The 18666-nt window shown below is 32.7% G+C and overlaps 1 protein-coding gene across 1 annotated transcript; it reads right to left on the minus strand.

The window, feature by feature from the left end:
- Positions 1 to 1603: 1603 nt before the first annotated feature.
- Positions 1604 to 9085, minus strand: LOC115875950. Its single transcript, XM_030891557.1, has 4 exons — positions 8975 to 9085; positions 8518 to 8720; positions 5945 to 6124; positions 1604 to 1964 (listed from the first exon to the last, which is right to left on the minus strand). Exons 1-4 carry the CDS (start codon positions 9001 to 9003, stop codon positions 1693 to 1695), a joined length of 684 nt encoding a protein of 227 aa, XP_030747417.1. The 5' UTR covers positions 9004 to 9085; the 3' UTR covers positions 1604 to 1692.
- Between the last annotated feature and the right edge of the window lie 9581 nt (positions 9086 to 18666).

An 18666-nucleotide genomic window follows, 5' to 3' on the forward strand; every position in this document is an offset into this window, starting at 1 on the left:
TAAAATTAATAATTTAAGAGTTATCAACAGAAAAATGGATTTTTTATTTGGGACACCCTGTATATTTTTAATTAACTCAAAAGCACTTAAAATTGCCTTTCCAAAAATATAGCAGACTTGATATTTTGTTATAGATAATCCCCTTCGAAATACAGAATTTTTAAAAGTTCGCCACTTTTATCTAGTAAGCTTTGGACCCCTTATTGCCCCCTATATATGCCCCTAATGGAACTCGAAAACATATTTTTCCAACAAGATGAGGCACCGCCTCAGAATGCTGAAGTTATCAACAAATTTTTGCAGCCTATTTCAAGAATAATTGAATAGCTAACCAAGATCCCAGCCATTGGCCGTCGAGGCCGCCGGACTTAGTGCCTATATGGATCTAATCCTATGGATATATTTGAGGAATAAATAAAGGTTCTTATTTTTAAATTGCCCGTATAATGTAAACAAGAATTAGAAATACTTAGCAGTTACGAGAGGGTATCTTTCACCCTCACTGAGTTAATGAATTTCGCCAGAAATGTTCAAAAACAGCCCCGTCTGTCCATAACAGAAGACGGTCGATATGTCGAACACCTGCAGCAAAATCTCATGTCTTGGTTTGCTATTTATTTTTATTGTTATTAAATATAGTTTAAATGTGTTGTGTGTGTGATGTTGGTTAAATATAGTTTAAATTGTTATAAGATTCTGCATCTCTCATAACAAATATTATTTTCGTTTTAATTGATGCTTACAGCTAGAATTTTTTTGCATTACCTACGGCGCTGTTCAAAGCCTACTTATTTAAAGTAAGTAGGCGAATTTTTATAAACTCTATATCACGAAGAGGAATCAAGCAAAATATCAAATGTGCTATATTTTTGGAAAGGTAATTTTAAATTCTTTTCAATAAATATAAAAATATACAGGGTGTTCCCTATTAAAAATCAAATTTTCTGTTGATAATTCTTAAATTATTAATTTTAAAAAAATTATACTTAAACGGTGCTTTGGAATTGTTTTCATAAAAATCCAAAATTTTCCATAGCAAAAAACTTACAGCGATTTGTTAAAAATGCATATGCGGTTTTCACCATCATGTTTTTGACAAAAATTGAGCTCCAGACACCGATATCAGTTTTCGTCTATCTCCTATAGAAAAGGGTGTCTCCTTTAAAAGCGTCCAATTTGGCCCACCCTGTACACAGTGAATACCGGTAAAAGTGAGAAAAACGGTTCAAAGTGCCAGTTATGTTTTAACGCAAATTACAATAGTTAATTTAACTACATGTTAGGCTATACCAGGTAAATTCCAATTTAGGTAGTTTTTATTGTAATTTAAAAATTGTTCTTTATTTCTAGAAAATGTTAAATATGTTTAAAACCTTACATTTTAGTCATATACTTCTCTTATAAAACTCAACTTTATTTTTCTCACAGAATCCGAAAATCAATTAATATATAGGGTGTTCCATTACAAAAAACCCAACTTTGATATGTAACTTTTTAACTGTTTAATAAAACTGTTTTTCTTAGAGTGAGAAGTTGTATAGTCTCTAAAAATCTAAATAAAACTGTTTTTCTTATGAATTATAATATATATTGTGCATGTAGAATTATAGTATAAAGGAATTACTTCCTAAATATACCAACATTCAAAGAGACAATTAATGAAGAAACATAAGAATAACAGAGATAAGTATATTATGGGTTCTTAAATGCTTTTTTTAAACATTCGTATAATTTATTAAAAAACCATTTAATTTTCTTCCATAGTTTTACAATTGGATTTTCATCATAGATTGTAGGCTTGTTTGTTGTACCCCTTTCCGTGGAGTTAGAATCATCGGTTTCAGTTTCGTTTGTAGCACTATTTTCAGTGATAGGGTTAGAACTCCTCAATACCCTGTCATGCTTTGTATTGGTAAAATCCCAAATAATACTTTTACAATAATCAAGTAGAGCCTTAAGCCCATCTAAAAATAACATTTATCATATTAAGTAATTGATATTTATTTTATTATACAGGGTGAAAATCTTAAATAAGGCAAATATTTTTAAGCCAGTTTTTAAGGGTGGTGTACAGGGTGTCCCAGGCTGTGCGTGCATTATAAGTTTCTAGAGAACTACAACATCTAGCTCGGAGATTTTTTGCACATCATAGTTTCGCAACGAGATCTATGTATCGATTAAAATATTTTCAATATGGCGGCACTTCCGGAAATACCGGAAGTTGATAGCAACTTTCTTATTTTAAATGGGTGTTCCCATTTTTTATTACATACTAAAATTATCTGTAAAATTTTATGAATTTTGATATTAAACACTCTATATCTAAAATTGACCGTTTTTGAGAAAAAAAAAATTTAATTTTTGAAAGAAAAAAACTGCCTGTCAAAAATATGTGTATAGCCTAAACGTCAAATTTAGTGATTACCACAGCCACTGTGCCATGAAGAAAAAAATATGTTACTATCTATTTCAAAAATAAAATTGTTTGAATGTCATATAATAACGGCCGCAGCTGTCATAGAATTGAGCGATTAAAAAATTATAATAAATCATTTGTTTTCAAATGGAAACCCACTTTTTTTATTTCACTAGTGAAAAGACTTTTCAATTAGTTACTTTTTGACTATACATGTTCCTATACCTAAAATAAATGGTTTTTAAGTTATTTAAGATTTAGTTTTAAAGCGTATATTTTTCTTGATTTTAACTAGTAGTCTATTTTCTCAAAAACGGTTAATGTTAGGTATAGAGTGTTTAACAGCAATATTCATAGAATTTTACAGAGAATTTAAGTCTGTAATAAAAAGTGGAGGCACCCATTTAAAATAAGAAAGTTGCTGCCAACTTCCGGTATTTCCGGAAGTGCCGCCATTTTGAAAATATTTTTAATCGATAGATCTCGTTGTAAAACAATGATGTGCAAAAAATCTCCGATCTAGATATTGTGGTTCTCTAGAAACTTCTAATGCACGCTCAGCCTGGGACACCCTGTATTTCGATCCCATAAACATGATTATGAGGTTTTTTTCACGAAAAAAAAATTGCAAATTTGGAATTTTTTTCAAAAAAAAGTGTTTTTTTTAGTGTTTAGTTAAAAAACGTAATTTCTTGATAATATGGCAACATAGGTAGTAGATTAAATTTACAAGAAAGAAAACTCCAGATCCACTGATTCACAAAATTTAAGGAAAAAAACATTTTTTTGAAAATTTTCAATGTAAAAAGTATGATGAGTTATAACTCATCATACAGTCTATAACTCATTATACATGGGGATTTTCCTGTTGTAGGGGGGGCAGGGTCATTTACCATCCTCTGACAGCAGATGTTCTTCCTTGCAGCTAATCACCCAACATTAAAGCCCGGTTGTACAGGGTGTCCCACTAAGAATAGCTCTAAGCTGTGTCTCGAAAAGTATTAGTCGCAGGGCTTAAATTATAACTCATCATACATGGGGATTTTCCTGTTGTAGGGGGGACAGGGTCATTTGCCATCCTCTTACAACAGATATTCTTCCTTGCAGCTTATCACCCAACATTAAAGCCCGGTTGTACAGGGTGTCCCATTAAGAATAGCTCTAGGCTGTATCTCGAAAAGTATTAGTCATAGAACTTGCGAAAAAAACATATTTGTAACTAAAGACACCATGAGAAATTGCTGCAAATTATTTTCAAGTTTGTAGAACGACCCCTAGAGCGTGTAACTGCTATGAAAAATAATAAAATGGAAGAAAGTAGCTTTTAAAGGGATAGTTTAAACATCAAAATATTATTATGTCAACATTTTCATACTCTCAGCAGCGTTTTTTATCTTTTGACTGCTTGTCTAAAAATGCCTTTCTTCAAAACAGAAAAAACGCTGCTGAAACTATCAAAATGTTGATCTAATAACACTTTGACGTTATATATTACGTCAAAAGCAATTTTTTTCCAAAGCCTACCATGACTTCACTGAGGCGTCGTTTCTTGTTCACTGTCATTGATATCTTAATTATTAGATATTAATATTATACACCTAGTATTATGGTATTCTGGCACATTGTCAATTTTTTGAATAAAATAATCTTTTTTCATCTTATTTTTTATTAGAATGGTCATAATCAAGAAGGCTAGTATTGTTGCACAAGAGTCTTGAAAAAGTCTTGCAAGACCAAGACTCTTGCAAGAAATTCAAGACAAGACTTACAAAATTTCTTGTCTTGAATTTCAAGACAAGACAAGACTTTAATATGCAAGAAATTTCAAGAGTCTTGCAAGATTTCTTGAAAGTTAGAAATGGTACATTTTTTTAAGTGATAATTAGGTCTTTGCGCGAGGTATGCCGGGTAACATTTACATAGTCGTAATCACAGTCATAGTCATAATCATAAAAGTTAAATTATCCACTTCTTATAAACCTGTTGACATCTACCATGAACTTAGCCTTTAATTATGTTACCCAACTTCACTGATATAAAAATTATGATTGTGAAAATGTTCTATAAACGCACATTAAAATTGCGTTGTGATTATGACGATGATTAAGACTGTGATTATGATTACGATTATGCAAATGTTGTATAAACCCGGCATTAATATTGACCAGTCTATCATAGCCAGTGTTTTAGAGTTGAGAATGAAATAAAATAAAGTGGAGGCAACAAATCGTATATTGGTAATTGGTATTATACACAAAATTATATTGGTATAATGGTATTATAAAAAAACTAACGGTAGTTGGAACTAATGAGTTCGTGGAGCACGCTATTTAGCGCAAATAAGTCTGTTAAGATTTTTTTTAGCATCGTTGTTCATTTTTCCGTATTACATTTTGTATACGACGCTTTCTATGAAAGAAAATATAAATATAATATTATTACCTTTTTGTTAGAATGTAAAATTTTTCAAGACAAAAATTTCAAGCGTCTTGCAAGATAAGACAAGATTTTGCCATTCAAGAAATCTGCAAGACAAGACTTTGAAAATTTCTTGTCTTGAATTTCAAGACAAGACAATAAATTGATTTTCAAGACAAGAATTCTTGTCTTGTGCGACACTAAAGGCTAGTGATACCGTGTTAGAAAAATAAGGTAATTAAGGGCTTATAGTTTCGTATTTATTTTAATTTTGCAATAACTTTAGTTTGAAAAAAGATATCAAGATGCGGTTTTCGCTGACTTTTTAAGCTTCTATTAGTCTTTAGTATCAACCTCTGTATCAACTAAAATTACATATGCTATCGCATTTATGTTTTTTTTGAAAAAACGCGCAATATTTGTTAAAATGTAAGACAGCGCACCCTAGCGTATACATTCAAAAGCTTATTATTATTGTTTATACGGTATAATATAGAGAAAGAAAAGTTAATAAGTTAAAGAAAGTTATAAATATTTTTTCCACAGGCTCTATGGCTAATACTTTCCGCGATATAGCCGAGAGCTGTTCTTAGTCGGACACCCTGTACATACTCGGTTCAAGGTGAGTTTAGGCTTAAACCAAGTTCAAAAATTTTAATTTTTAAATTAGGTATTTAGTGACTTCTTATCGTTGAAATTACTTAAAAAATAGTTATTTGACGATTTAAATTTATTGAGCCATTTAAACTGGACTTTTAATCATCTTATAACCTTATAGAACAAAAAAAAATTGTTCAGCGTTGAGCCGAGTCTGCATGAACTCGAGTTTAAGTCATGTTTGTACAATCGGGCCTTAAAAAGTAAGTGTAATTCTATTAAAAAAGGTTCACAGGCTAAAATTTCTAGGGTTATATAATTTAAATAAAACTATTTTTTTTATAATTGTCTCCATATATTGTGCATATAAAATTAGTATAAAGGAATTACTTTCTACATGGTCCAATATCCAGATTTGCATTTAAATAAAAAATAGACGAATGTTAGAGATAAGTGCGAATTACTCCTTCGATTTAAACATTTCTCCGGTCACTTTATGAAAAATCGATTTACCTTTTTTAAATTGTTTTTTCAAAAAGCTTATAATGGGTCTTTTTTCTCCTGAATCGGTTTCAATTTCGTTCTTAGAACCCTTTTCAGTGTTTGAAGAACTCCCCGATACTCCATTTTCCTGGGTAGCTACAATATCCAAAATTATGTCTTCCAGGCAGTCAAGGAAACACTTAAGCTTGTCTGAAATACATTTTTTTCATTATTAAGACTAATAATTCTTTATGTTATTCTATTTATTTCCATTCAATATTTCTCCTATTACCTATTAATGTTACTGTAAATGTCCGAAATGCGGAAAAACCTAGGATAAGCGCGCTAAACCTAGGATTTACCAAAACCATGTGGTAAAAGCCCGAAAACTATTTATTTTGCTTCCATTTCGGAGTTTTACCGGACCCAAACAGTAAATCTTAGGATTTACCACACCGCATTGGTAAAAGTACGAATAAGCAAGTGGCAGTAAAAACCAACCAACCCCACCAAATAGTCCGTCAAAACCCCACCGTCAAAAAATAATAGATATTTTTTGATCAAAGGCTTACATGGAATACTCACATAGCGAAGGCAACACAGAAGGCTGCCATCTCTTTAGGCAGGCGCAGAAGGATGTGTGGAAAAAACTGGGGACTTAACCCTAAAATGACTCTATGGCTATACACAAGGGTAGTAACACCCATGATAACCTACGGGTCGGTGGCGTGGTGGACAAAAACATAGCAAGTGGGTGCGGTAACGCTGTTAAGTTCCACACAAAGGCTTGCGTACCTGTGTGTAACTGGGGCCATAAAAACCACTCCTACAAATGCGATATAAGTCTTGTTGAACTTACCACCACTACATATTTTCATACAAGGCAAAGCCAGATCTGTCATGCACAGGTTAATTCACGGTCAGCAGCACATAAGCCAAACGCATAGTGCTGCTAACCAGAAGCTAATCGAAGAGCTAAAAGCAGACAAAGTATTGGGATTACCAAATGATGCAACAGCTACTAGGTATAGCTTCAACAACAAATTTAATATAACCATATCAGGAAGGGAAGACTGGTGTAAAGGTGTACCCATTCAAGCTGAGGCAACCTGGTATACAGACGGCTCAAAAACGTCAGACGGCGTAGGAGCTGGGATAGTAGGGCCGAAACAAGGGAGATCCTTCGACGTAAGCCTATCTAAGGATGTTACAGGCAGAAATAACGGCAATCCACTATTGTGTAGAAGAAATAATAAGGCAACAAAGAACAAATCGTTCTGTGGCCATCTTCACAGACAGCCAAGCGGCGCTAAAGGCACTCGGCTCCGCGGAGGTCAAGTCTAGACTAGTGTGGGACTGTGTGCGTGCTCTGAATACTTTGGGCGAACGTAGCACTGTTACGTTGGCCTGGGTGCCAGGGCACGAGGGTCACAAGGGTAACGAAAAGGCGGATGAAAGGGCCAAGCAAGGCTCATCAATGCCATTCATAGGCCCAGAACCCTTCTGCGGCGTTGCAAAGGCGGTCACGAGAATGTCCACGGAATGATGGGTGGCCAACAAATCTCTAGAATGGTGGAGAAACTCACCAGGGCAGAGACAAGCAAAAAGGTTCATTGTAGAACATTCGCCAAAATTCACGGTAGACTTGATAAGCAAGGACAGAAAGACTAACCAAAAGCTGTAGTAGGTCTACTAACAGGGCATTGTAAGCTAAATAGGCATCTAAAGCTGATGGGATTGACAGACGAAGCTATGTGTAGGTTCTGCCAATCTGAAGAAGAAACGTCAGAACACATTTTTTGTCGGTGTGACAGCCTGGCAAATGTGCGGTTCCCGGTAATAGGCAATGATAGGCCATTGCCAAGGAGCTACATAGAGGGTTCAGTCTCCAAGTTGCTAAACTTTGTGAAAGGATAGGACTGGAGAATGTGTAATCTAAGGATCAGAAGAGGACCACAATAGATCTGAGAAGGTCGCAGTGGATCAGGCCGAAAGCAACCTCTAAGAATCTAATCTAATCTAATCTAACCCCACCAAATAACCACCTAACCAATGCATTAACACCCCCCAAATAACCAGGCTAACCAATGCATTAACACCCTCCAAATAACCAGACTAACCAATGCATTAACACCCTCCAAATAACCAGGCTAACAAATGCATTAACACCCTACAAATAACCAGGCTAACCTAATTAGTTAATGATTTTGGTAAATCCTAGGTTTAGCGCGCTTATCCTAGGTTTTACCGTATTTCGGACCATTTACAGTAACAAATATAAAACTGATACGTTACAAAAATCGATATCGTAAAACAAAAACAGAGATGATAAAGTAAACAAAAACAGAGATGTCTTTGTATATCGACATCCTTAATTTGTCGATATTGTAGATTACTTAATCCTAAGATTTACTGTTTGGGTCCGGTAAATGTCCGAATTGGAAGCAAAATAAAGAAGTTTTCGAGCTTTTACCACTTGCTTTTGGTAAATCCTAGGTTTAGCACACTTATCCTAGGTTTTACTACATTTCGGACATTTACAGTGATATTTATATTTATTTAAAACGTTCTAAATTAAGAATATATAATAAAATAAAAATAACCTTCATTGTGATACAATAAATCGTCAGACTCTTCAAAGTGGCTTTTATCATAACAATGCGCTAAAATAATTATTGAAATTTCTACTTCAGGAAATGTGTCACTTTCATTTGATGTATTTTCTTGGGAATGTTCTTCTGCCAATTCTGGTGAACGTTCCGTGCTGATGCTATAGGCATGAAGCCCATATAAGCAAACGGAGAAACTAAAATATATTACATTCTTAGCAAATATTTAAAATTCCTTTATTTCCATCAATAAATTTTTGGCATAAACTTTAATTTTGTTAATAATAAAACAAACTAAAAACATTCCCTTAATTGCAGTGAGCTTATACTAATATAATGAAAATAAATACATTCTAGTATATAAAATATATATTCTACTTAAAAAAGAAAAAAAATTCTTGTTCATATTCTACTTAAATATATACTTATAAATAATTTAAACTGTACTTACCATAGAACAGTTAATGTCAAAGACGCCATTGTAATGATTTAAAACAAACAAAATCAATCAATCTTATATAGTCATATAAACGTGAAACTTTCAATCACGACTTTTTAGTAAAAATATATTTTTCTAGTTACTTACAAAAATATTGACAATTACAATTGTTTAGAAGAACACGATTTACTTATATCGCCAATTATTTTAACAGTTTAATGATAACGATAAGGAGAATTTAGTTATGTTTTTAGTCACCAAATTGCATTTATAATTATTACCAAATTATATTTATTAGCATAACAGCGTATCAGCCAACGGTTGAGAAAATCACTCTCGTAGTTGTAATAAAAGAAAAAAAACCGGGAGTAGATATTCTTACAAAGAGAATCAACTGGTTCGAAATGTAGCTATACCAACGGGTTTTGAAGATCTCCTGCGGACAACAACCACAGAAGAGGTGAAATTGTTACGGTAACTTTTCTTTCCAGTTTTGACAAAATTTAATTTTTACGAGTAAGTAATTATTTTTAACTGTTATTTTTCTCTCTTATTTTAACTACGTAGTAATTATTTTTACTAAAATTTTACTAAAAATTTAAATGCATTATAAAAAAATCATTTTACCCATAATAAAATGCCACAACTCTCTACCCTAAGATGGATCCTAGGGTATTTTATTACAAGTACAGGCCAAATGAAAGAAAAACACGAAATATTATTTTTGATTCTTTCTCTTAAAACTCAAAAATAGATAACATAGTATTTAAGGTGCTTGAAAATTTTGCTATTTAAATACCATACATTATATAAAAAATTTCCTCGCAGTAAAATATCAATCCTCAGATGGCATACCGAATTTCTTACCTAAGACTGGCTATTAATGGTCAGAGCTAAATGCAATATGGCTGTTGTATATTCAGACATAACTGTTGACTTTGACTTTTTTGTTCTCAGAACGATGATTAAAAAATAAATTATGCTCTGTGGGTACAATTCAACAACAAAAGCTTCCTTTCATAGTGTTCCTCACAGCAAAATCGGAACCGCTGGTATAACAAAACAACTTTTATAAAAGTGTTTTATTCTAGCTCGATAATTGTATAATTGTTATAATTTTGATAAAATATTTAACTCTGTAACTGTTTTCAATAAAAGTGTTTTATAATTGTTCCAAATAATATTTTATAATAATTTTGTAAATGTTTATGTAATTGTCCGGTAAAAGCTATAGAAGCTATAATAAAACAAATTAAAGAACTAAATTGTTGCACAAAAGGTTTTTTTGTATAAACGTTGTTGAAAGGTTTATCGCAATACTGTTATTTTATAAAAATAGTTCTGTAAACGTTCTTAGGACATCTTTAAAACAGAAATTGTTAGTTGGGCCGAGTTTGGTTCCAAAGTATAATTAAGAAGAATCCTTATGATTTCATCCATTTAGAGACATCGGTTCGAAACGTCGCTGTAGCCCGTCCCCAATTATGCTGGAATCATCCCACATTTTTCTTCAATATCGAATCGTTAGTCCCACCCTGGTGAAGATCTAAATTAATGAAACGTTGTGTTCAACTTTACAGGGTTGGACAGTGTGCACCATCGCTCACATTGCCTACCCTCCATATTTGGTCGCGATCGGACATCAACTTTTGACGTTTCTTCTGAGACTCTTCGAGCCTCATCTACATTCCGAGTTTCAGCCCCTAGTATACATAGAGCCCGAGTTACGACGTTCCAAAAACCCATTAAATCGGACGATTTTTTCGCCATTGATGATGGAATTTTCTAGAGCATGAAACGTCGTCAATATATCATGAAAATCACATTCCAATTTTCAGCCCCAGACTCACATAGGGCAGGAGTTACGATGATGCTCCAAGATCGACACCATTTTTGTGACGCTTGGCGAGAGTTCGTAACAAAAATTTGACTCGAAATACCAAGTGTGTGGTATCAAATTATTCGTAAAAAAATGCTTTTTCCAAATATGTTAATGAGCCACCCTCGTTTCATTTGAAAAAAATGAGATATCATTAAAAATACGATTTGAGCATTTTCTAACTGGCCAGGACAAGACACTAAAACATTAGACGATCAAATCTATTTTTCTCAGGCTCCTTGATTAAGTATTAGAGTTTCTAACATAGCTAAGGCACTCTAGATTGAATTTTAAAATACGATTTTTTATTAAGCGAGGTCAAAAGTTGACATATTGTAGCATTTTTTATTTCCTTTAATAAAATTGAATTTAAAATTCTATTTTTATTTAAATTTCTTAGTATTGGCGCCATCTATTTGCTAGATGCCAAAGATACCAAACTCCATTTGTTACAGGTCACTTGTTTCGATATTTAATTTTTATTAGCGCATCTATTCGCTAGATGTCAAACTTCATTTCTTACAGTTTACTTGTCTTGTTTATTAGCGCCATCTATTCGCTATATGCCAAACTTCTTTAATTGCATTTCACTTGTCTGTGGTGAAAAGAGTTTTTTGTTTTCGTTTCTGAAACTGAGAAGAAGGTCTTTTTTCTGGGAATTTGGATCTGAAGAAGACGCGTTTCGGCGTCCGACAAATTTTCCAGTGAAAAGCACTCTGAATCCACTTATTGATTTCGATTGCATGGGTATCCGATTTGGAGATTTGAAAACCTTGTAAAGTATGCAATTCAGAGTATAGATCGTATTTGTTTGGTTTCTTCTTGGAATGATCACCGTAAGTTTATCCGCCATTTTATATAGCCCTATCTAACTAAATTCTATTTCAGTTATTTCCGTTTGTTATTTTGTTTACTTGAGTATTTAATTACTGGTTTGGATCGGCATATGGTTTGAATATATTTATGTAAAGCTGATTTTCAGACCGTAAGTTGTTTTTTTTTATTTAGTATCTGTCCTGAGAACTATTTTTTATTTATAGAGTAAAAGTACCACATGATATTAAGTAAAAGTACCACATGATATTCAGTAAAAATTACCACATGGTACTCAGTAAAAGTACCACATGATATTAAGTAAAATTACCACATGGTACTCAGTAACTATCACATGGTACTCAGTAACTACCACCTGGTACTCAGTAACTACCATATGACCTTAAGACAATGTTCCTGACATTACAATCGTTCCTTTGGCTGATATCGAGGACTTCTGCCATAGTCATCTGCATCCACTTCTGTTAGTCTGGAGAATACCTATCTACCTGTTTACATCATAAGAAACTATATTCAGATAAGTCTTAAGTTTGATACACAAGGTACGCTTTTATTTTATAATTTTTGAGACAACAGATTTAATAACCTGGTAAATTATCACTATTTATCCCACATATTGTAGTCAAAATTATTTTTATTTAACGTTATGAGTTATAATTTGATTCGTACAGTACACTCTTACCTAGCTATGATATTTTATATGAAAATTATTAACACGTATTGATTTTAAAGGTTTTTGTACACGACATGTTTCGAAACATCATCGTATTGAGACACACATCAATTTCACCTGTTTTTTTATTAAGTAGCTTACTTAGTTCAAAGAATACAGTTACTAAATTCGAATCTAATTAAAATAACTTGCGGTTTTATTGGGATCATTGTGACTAATTGATGATACTTGTGTTCGTTTTCAATAAATGTTTAATGTAGGATAGTTATTTCTGACTTTTATTCCTGATAAACATAATAGACCCTTAATGCTGTTGATTACTTTATTTTAGCTATGTTGTGATATCATATTTTTCTTTTTGGTTTCTTACTTTACCACTCTTATAAACAAAGTAAGTGGCGCCCTTTTCACTGTCTTTGACCATACCTATTTGAATTCTTAACATCAATATTAAAATCTCTGCAGCCTATATATTATCATTTTTTATTTTAATATTTAACAACATTAGAAAGTCACTGTGAGTCAGAAGCCTTACCTACGAACCCAGCTTTCCTCTAACCCTGAGCAACGGATTCTTTTTTCATTCTATTCGGGTAACGACAGAAAAGTCGTCACACATAGAAGAATAAAGTATATGACGCCCTGTAACGTGGGGCTCAGCTTAATTTGATTGACTCAGCTTAATTTTATTGACTCAGCTTATTTTGATTGGCTCAGCTTAATTTGATTGACTTAATTTAGTAAACTTAATTCAGTAAAATAATTTCTATTAGGCTCAGATAAATTTTCTTTAAGGCAAAGACTATAGTTTTGAATTTTTGTTTTCATTATTTCTGTAATTTAATTTTTATATTTCAGTACAACAGCAATTTTTGTTTTTTATGTTATAGAGGGTGTTTGTTTATCGGTTTAAAACTCAGAGATAAATACTTGATACTTCTGACTACATAGTTTATTGAAATTTTGATCTTGATATAAATATACAGGTAAGGTTATATTTTGAATATACAGAGTGGACATAATTTTAGTATACAGGGTAGCGTTGTTAGTACTTCGTAAAATTTTGGAATTTGTTTTGAATATTTGAGTCTTTTTTGGTTTTGACATTGAACATAATTTCTTTCTGATAGATTGCGTCGAGTCATAACAGCTTTTTGTTAAAATTAGTAAATTTTTCTGAATCATTTAGTCTTTAATATCTTAATAATAACAACTGAATTACAATGGAGAAAGAATCTTTTAAAGTTAATCATTACGACAAGTAGAATTAGATTATGAACTTCTTATAAGGGGTATTAAGACATCTAAAAATGTTGAGAGTAAACGTAAAATTTTGTCAGGTCTTTTAAGTAGAGAAATTAATAACCCTTTTGTTTAGTTAATATGGAAAATTATCCTCTTTCTTTTGATCAAGAAATTTTCGAAATTAAAGCAACTTTAGATTCAATTTCTTTGTCAATTTCTGAATTCGAGGGTGGAGTAAATGATTCAATGTTTAAAGTTATAAAATCTCGTCTTGTATATTTGGCTGGTAGAATTAGAAGAGTAATTTTAGATGAAAATCGTGCTGATGCAGAGACTATTCAAACTGATGTTTATACTAGTTGTTATCAACTTGAAGCTGACTTATTTTCAAAAATTTCTGACACATGATATTTTAAATGTTAGTTCTGTCCCTTCAGGACCGGTTATTAATGTACCGCCTCCTATTGTGACTTATGTTGCTAACCTGTCCAGTGTCAGACTGGCCTATTAAATTTAATGGTAATCCTCAAGATTTATTTTCATTTTTAGAAACTGTTACTGAGCTTTCTGAATCACGTAAAGTTAGTGAACAAGATTTATTTTATTCCGCAGTAGAACTTTTTACCGGGAATGCTTTTATTTGGTACCGAAGTATTAAACAACATGTTACAGATTGGAAATCTCTTGTAGAAAGATTAAAGAAAGACTTTTTGCCACCAGATAATGATGATAATATTTGGTCGCAAATTAAATCTTATAAACAACGAAAAAATGAAAGTATTTTAATTTTTATAGCAACTTTAGAGAATCTTTTTAGTAGATTAAGTAAATGCCCTAGTGAGGTTAATAAGATTAAAATTATTAGACAAAATTTACTTCCTGAATACAATTGAATACCATTCCTGATTCTAGCTCGTCTGATTCTCATCGAGTACAGTTTTGTAAAAAGTATAAGAATGTCAATGCTCAAAACAAAAATAAAAATACTACTGTTCGGTCTGCTAGTTATTCTGTAGCGTCGTCGTCTTCTGACCCTGATATGGTAAATACTTCTTCGAGTATGCCCAGATCTGTAGAAAATTCAGGTAAGGAAGCAACCTCGCGTTTAGTTTGTTGGAATTGTTCTGGTCCAAATCATACATTTCATGATTGTCGACAGAAACGTAAGGTTTTGTTTTAAATGTGGTAATTAGGTGTTAAGTCACCGGCGTGTCCCAAATGTTCAAAAAACTAATTGGACGAACTCGTGTTTCTGGTCGTGCAGTTCAAAAATTCAAACCCAGAAATTTATTTTCAGAATCTGATTGGAAGAAGTGGTTATTATGTGTTAAGAATTTTTATAGATCCACCACTACCAATCATAAAGTTTCTCCTTCAGATATTTCAGATAATGATTCTTTTGTATGTCCGCAAATTTCCGTTTTGAATATAGATTTAGACCATACTGACGCATGGTATGAGACTATGAAGCAAAAGATTTTAGCTTCACCTGGTTCATTTCCACAGTGGAAAGTTGAAGATGGTTTTCTTTTTAAGTTTATTCCGGTACAGCTACTATTTTCATCAAATCTTCAAGAATGGAAGAAGGTTGTTCCACGTCCTCAACGTCGTAATATTATCGAATCATGTCATAATCCGCCAACTTGTTCGCATTTGGGTTTTATAAGACTTTATCGAGACTTCAAGAACAATGTTATTGGCCCAAGATGAGAGCCGATGTTCTTAAATTTGTTAGGAGTTGTCGTGTTTGCAGGAGCTCAAAATCTTCTAATACTATGCCGTTAGGTAAGATGGGAAAAGAAAAGCCAGTTAATATGCCTTTTCAGACAATCGCTTTAGATCTTATGGGTCCTTTTCCTAGATCAAAAAAGGGTCATAAGTGGCTTTTAGTTATTGGCGATTGGTTTTCGAAGTATGTTCTTCTGTGTCCGTTGCGTTCATCAAAATCTCCCTATATTGTGAAGTATCTTGAGAATGAAGTTTTTCTTACCTATGGAGTACCCTCAACATATAATTTGTGACAATGGTCCTCAATTTGTTGCGAAAGAATTTAGAGATTTAGCTAAGAAATACCAAGTTCAGAAGATCTGGTATAATGCTGTGTATTCTCCTCAATGTAACTTTGTTGAGCAAATGAATAAAACTGTAGGAACAGCTATTAGAACTTATGTTAAACAGCATACAGATTGGGATGTTCAGCTCTCTAATATTCAGTTTGCTTTAAATACTTCTAAACACGAGGTCACAGGATTTTCTCCTTCATTTTTAGTTTTGGTAGACATATTCCCATCTCTGGTAAGTATTATGGTCAAGTTAAATTTTCTGAAGATTTTGAAATTATGCCTGGCGATCGCAACTCTTACGCTTCTGAACTCAAAATCTTTTATAGTGTCTTTAGCGAAGTCCATAAGAAACTTCATGCTGCTTATGAAAGAAACTTGAAGTCTTATAATTTGCGTAGGCGTGATTTATCTTTTCAGGTTGGTGATTTGGTTGGAGACGTAATAAGGTCTTATCAAATGCTGGTATTAACTTTTCAGCCAAGTTATCTCCTCGTTTTATTTTATCTTCAGTGCGAAAGAAAATCTCGAATTTAGTTTATGTTTTAGTAGACGAGAATGGTACTAACGCAGGCCGCTGGCATATAAAAGATTTAAACCATACCAAGGTCACACGATTGACGACAATGATACAGAAAATGTCTCTACTACGTCACACAAATTCAAATAATCTATATGTCCGATTCCTTTTTAGGGTTTAGTCTAACGGATACATAGATTATATTTTAGTTTCTTTTTAGTTCAGATTAAACAGTTATACAACATTTGCTTCTCGTTTTTTTTCGGATTTGTCGCGAATCAGTATAACTATATTGTCATTTAGTTTTTTTGCGTACCTATATTTTTGATATGTTATAGTATTTCTATTTGGAAATGCGAGCATATGACAGTATTTTTTTTTCTTCGAGTATTCTACAGATTACCTAATTTTGAGTAAATATTTTGTGGGATGGTAATTCTGTTAATCACTCATATAGTTTTATGTCATTTGCTCTATTCTTTGTTATTCAGTTCACAAGAATCTGAAATGTAAGAGATTCTTGTATTTTGTGTATTCTGAGAACACAACTTCGTGAAAAAACGAAAAGTTGTTATGATTTTGATTGCAACCTAGAAGTGAGACGTAGCTAACCTCATGACTTCGTAAGTTTTACTGTGTTTTGGATATTATTGTGATCTTCTTTCCATATTTGCAATAGCGTTTCATAGGCTGGAATCCTATGTTACGGATATTTTGGGTCATTAGTGACAATATTTTTTTTCTCTTTCTTTGTGTCTTTCTATTGTGTTTTCTATTGTAATTTTCCTTCTTTTTCTCATACAGGTGAGTTACCTTGAGTGGTTAACCGGTTAATCTTCAGAAACATCTGCGCTTCCATGGGATTCTTTTTTCTTTTCCTATCCCATACCTTTTAGTTTTAAGTTTAGTTTTTGTTTATCATATATTTTGTATATGATTTTGTTTTTTGGATTATGTGGTGATTTTGACTTTCCCGATTGTGTAACCTCCCTGATTTGACATACCGATTGCGACTTACCAATGTGACTCCTTTATGGACGTGTGATACACGAAGCTATCATCCACCAAATTTAATTTCAAAATCTAAAAACATGTACCAATTTAATTTAGTTTTCCTTAGTGGTGTTTGGGCGAAAGTCCTCTTTGAGGGCCTTCCTTTTTTTTGGAGGGGGGCAGTGTAGCATTTTTTATTTCCTTTAATAAAATTGAATTTAAAATTCTATTTTTATTTAAATTTCTTAGTATTGGCGCCATCTATTTGCTAGATGCCAAAGATACCAAACTCCATTTGTTACAGGTCACTTGTTTCGATATTTAATTTTTATTAGCGCATCTATTCGCTAGATGTCAAACTTCATTTCTTACAGTTTACTTGTCTTGTTTATTAGCGCCATCTATTCGCTATATGCCAAACTTCCTTAATTGCATTTCACTTGTCCCAATCTCACGTCGCTGTGGATTGCGATTTTCTGTTCTAATGATTTCGATCATATGATATCACTTTTTTCTCTCATTTTGTCTGTGGTGAATAGGGTTTTTTTGTTTTCGTTTCTGAAACTGAGAAGAAGGTCTTTTTGCTGGGAATTTGGATCTGAAGAAGACGCGTTTCGGCGTCCGACAAATTTTCCAGTGAAAAGCACTCTGAATCCACTTTTCGATTGCATGGGTATCCGATTTGGAGATTTGAAAACCTTGTAAAGTATGCAATTCAGAGTATAGATCGTATTTGTTTGGTTTCTTCTTGGAATGACCACCGTAAGTTTGTCCGCCATTTTATATAGCCCTATCTAACTAAATTCTATTTCAGTTCTTTCCGTTTGTTATTTCGTTTACTTGAGTATTTAATTACTGGTTTGGATCGGCATATGGTTTGAATATATTTATGTAAAGCTGATTTTCAGACCGTAAGTTGTTTCTTTTATTGAGTATCTGTCCTGAGAACTATTTTTTTATTTATAGAGTAAAAGTACCACATGATATTAAGTAAAACTATCACATGGTACTCAGTAAAACTACCCCATGGTATTCAGTAAAACTACCCCATGGTATTCAGTAAATACCCCATGATATTCAGTAACTACCACATGGTACTCAGTAACTACCACCTAGTACTCAGTAATTACCACATGGTATGCAGTAATTATTGTATGTTCCACCCACTTTCATTTTGTATGGACCTATACAGACCTCAAGAAAATGTTCCTGACATTACAATCGTTCTTTTGCCTGATATCGAAGACTTCTCCTGCCATAGTCATCTGTATCCACTTCTGTTAGTCTGGAGAATACCTACCTACCTGTTTACATCATAAGAAACTATATTCAGATAAGTCTTAAGTTTGATACACAAGGTACGCTTTTATTTTATAATTTTTGAGACAACAGATTTAATAACCTGGTAAATTATCACTATTTATCCCACATATTGTAGTCAAAATTATTTTTATTTAACGTTATGAGTTATAATTTGATTCGTACAGTACACTCTTGCTT

The sequence above is a fragment of the Sitophilus oryzae genome, unplaced genomic scaffold, assembly GCF_002938485.1.
Source record: "Sitophilus oryzae breed Bouriz unplaced genomic scaffold, Soryzae_2.0 scaffold_1396_pilon_pilon, whole genome shotgun sequence".
Classification (NCBI taxonomy): Eukaryota; Metazoa; Arthropoda; class Insecta; order Coleoptera; family Curculionidae; genus Sitophilus; species Sitophilus oryzae.

Excerpts from the sequence above, each read along its gene's own strand:
- LOC115875950 (XM_030891557.1), bottom strand. The coding sequence starts at position 9,003 with ATGGCGTCTTTGACATTAACTGTTCTATG. Across the intron at positions 6,125-8,517 it reads TTTATTGTATCACAATGAAG|ACAAGCTTAAGTGTTTCCTT; the intron begins GTTATTTTTATT and ends AATGTATTTCAG. Across the intron at positions 1,965-5,944 it reads GAAAAAACAATTTAAAAAAG|ATGGGCTTAAGGCTCTACTT; the intron begins GTAAATCGATTT and ends TGTTATTTTTAG.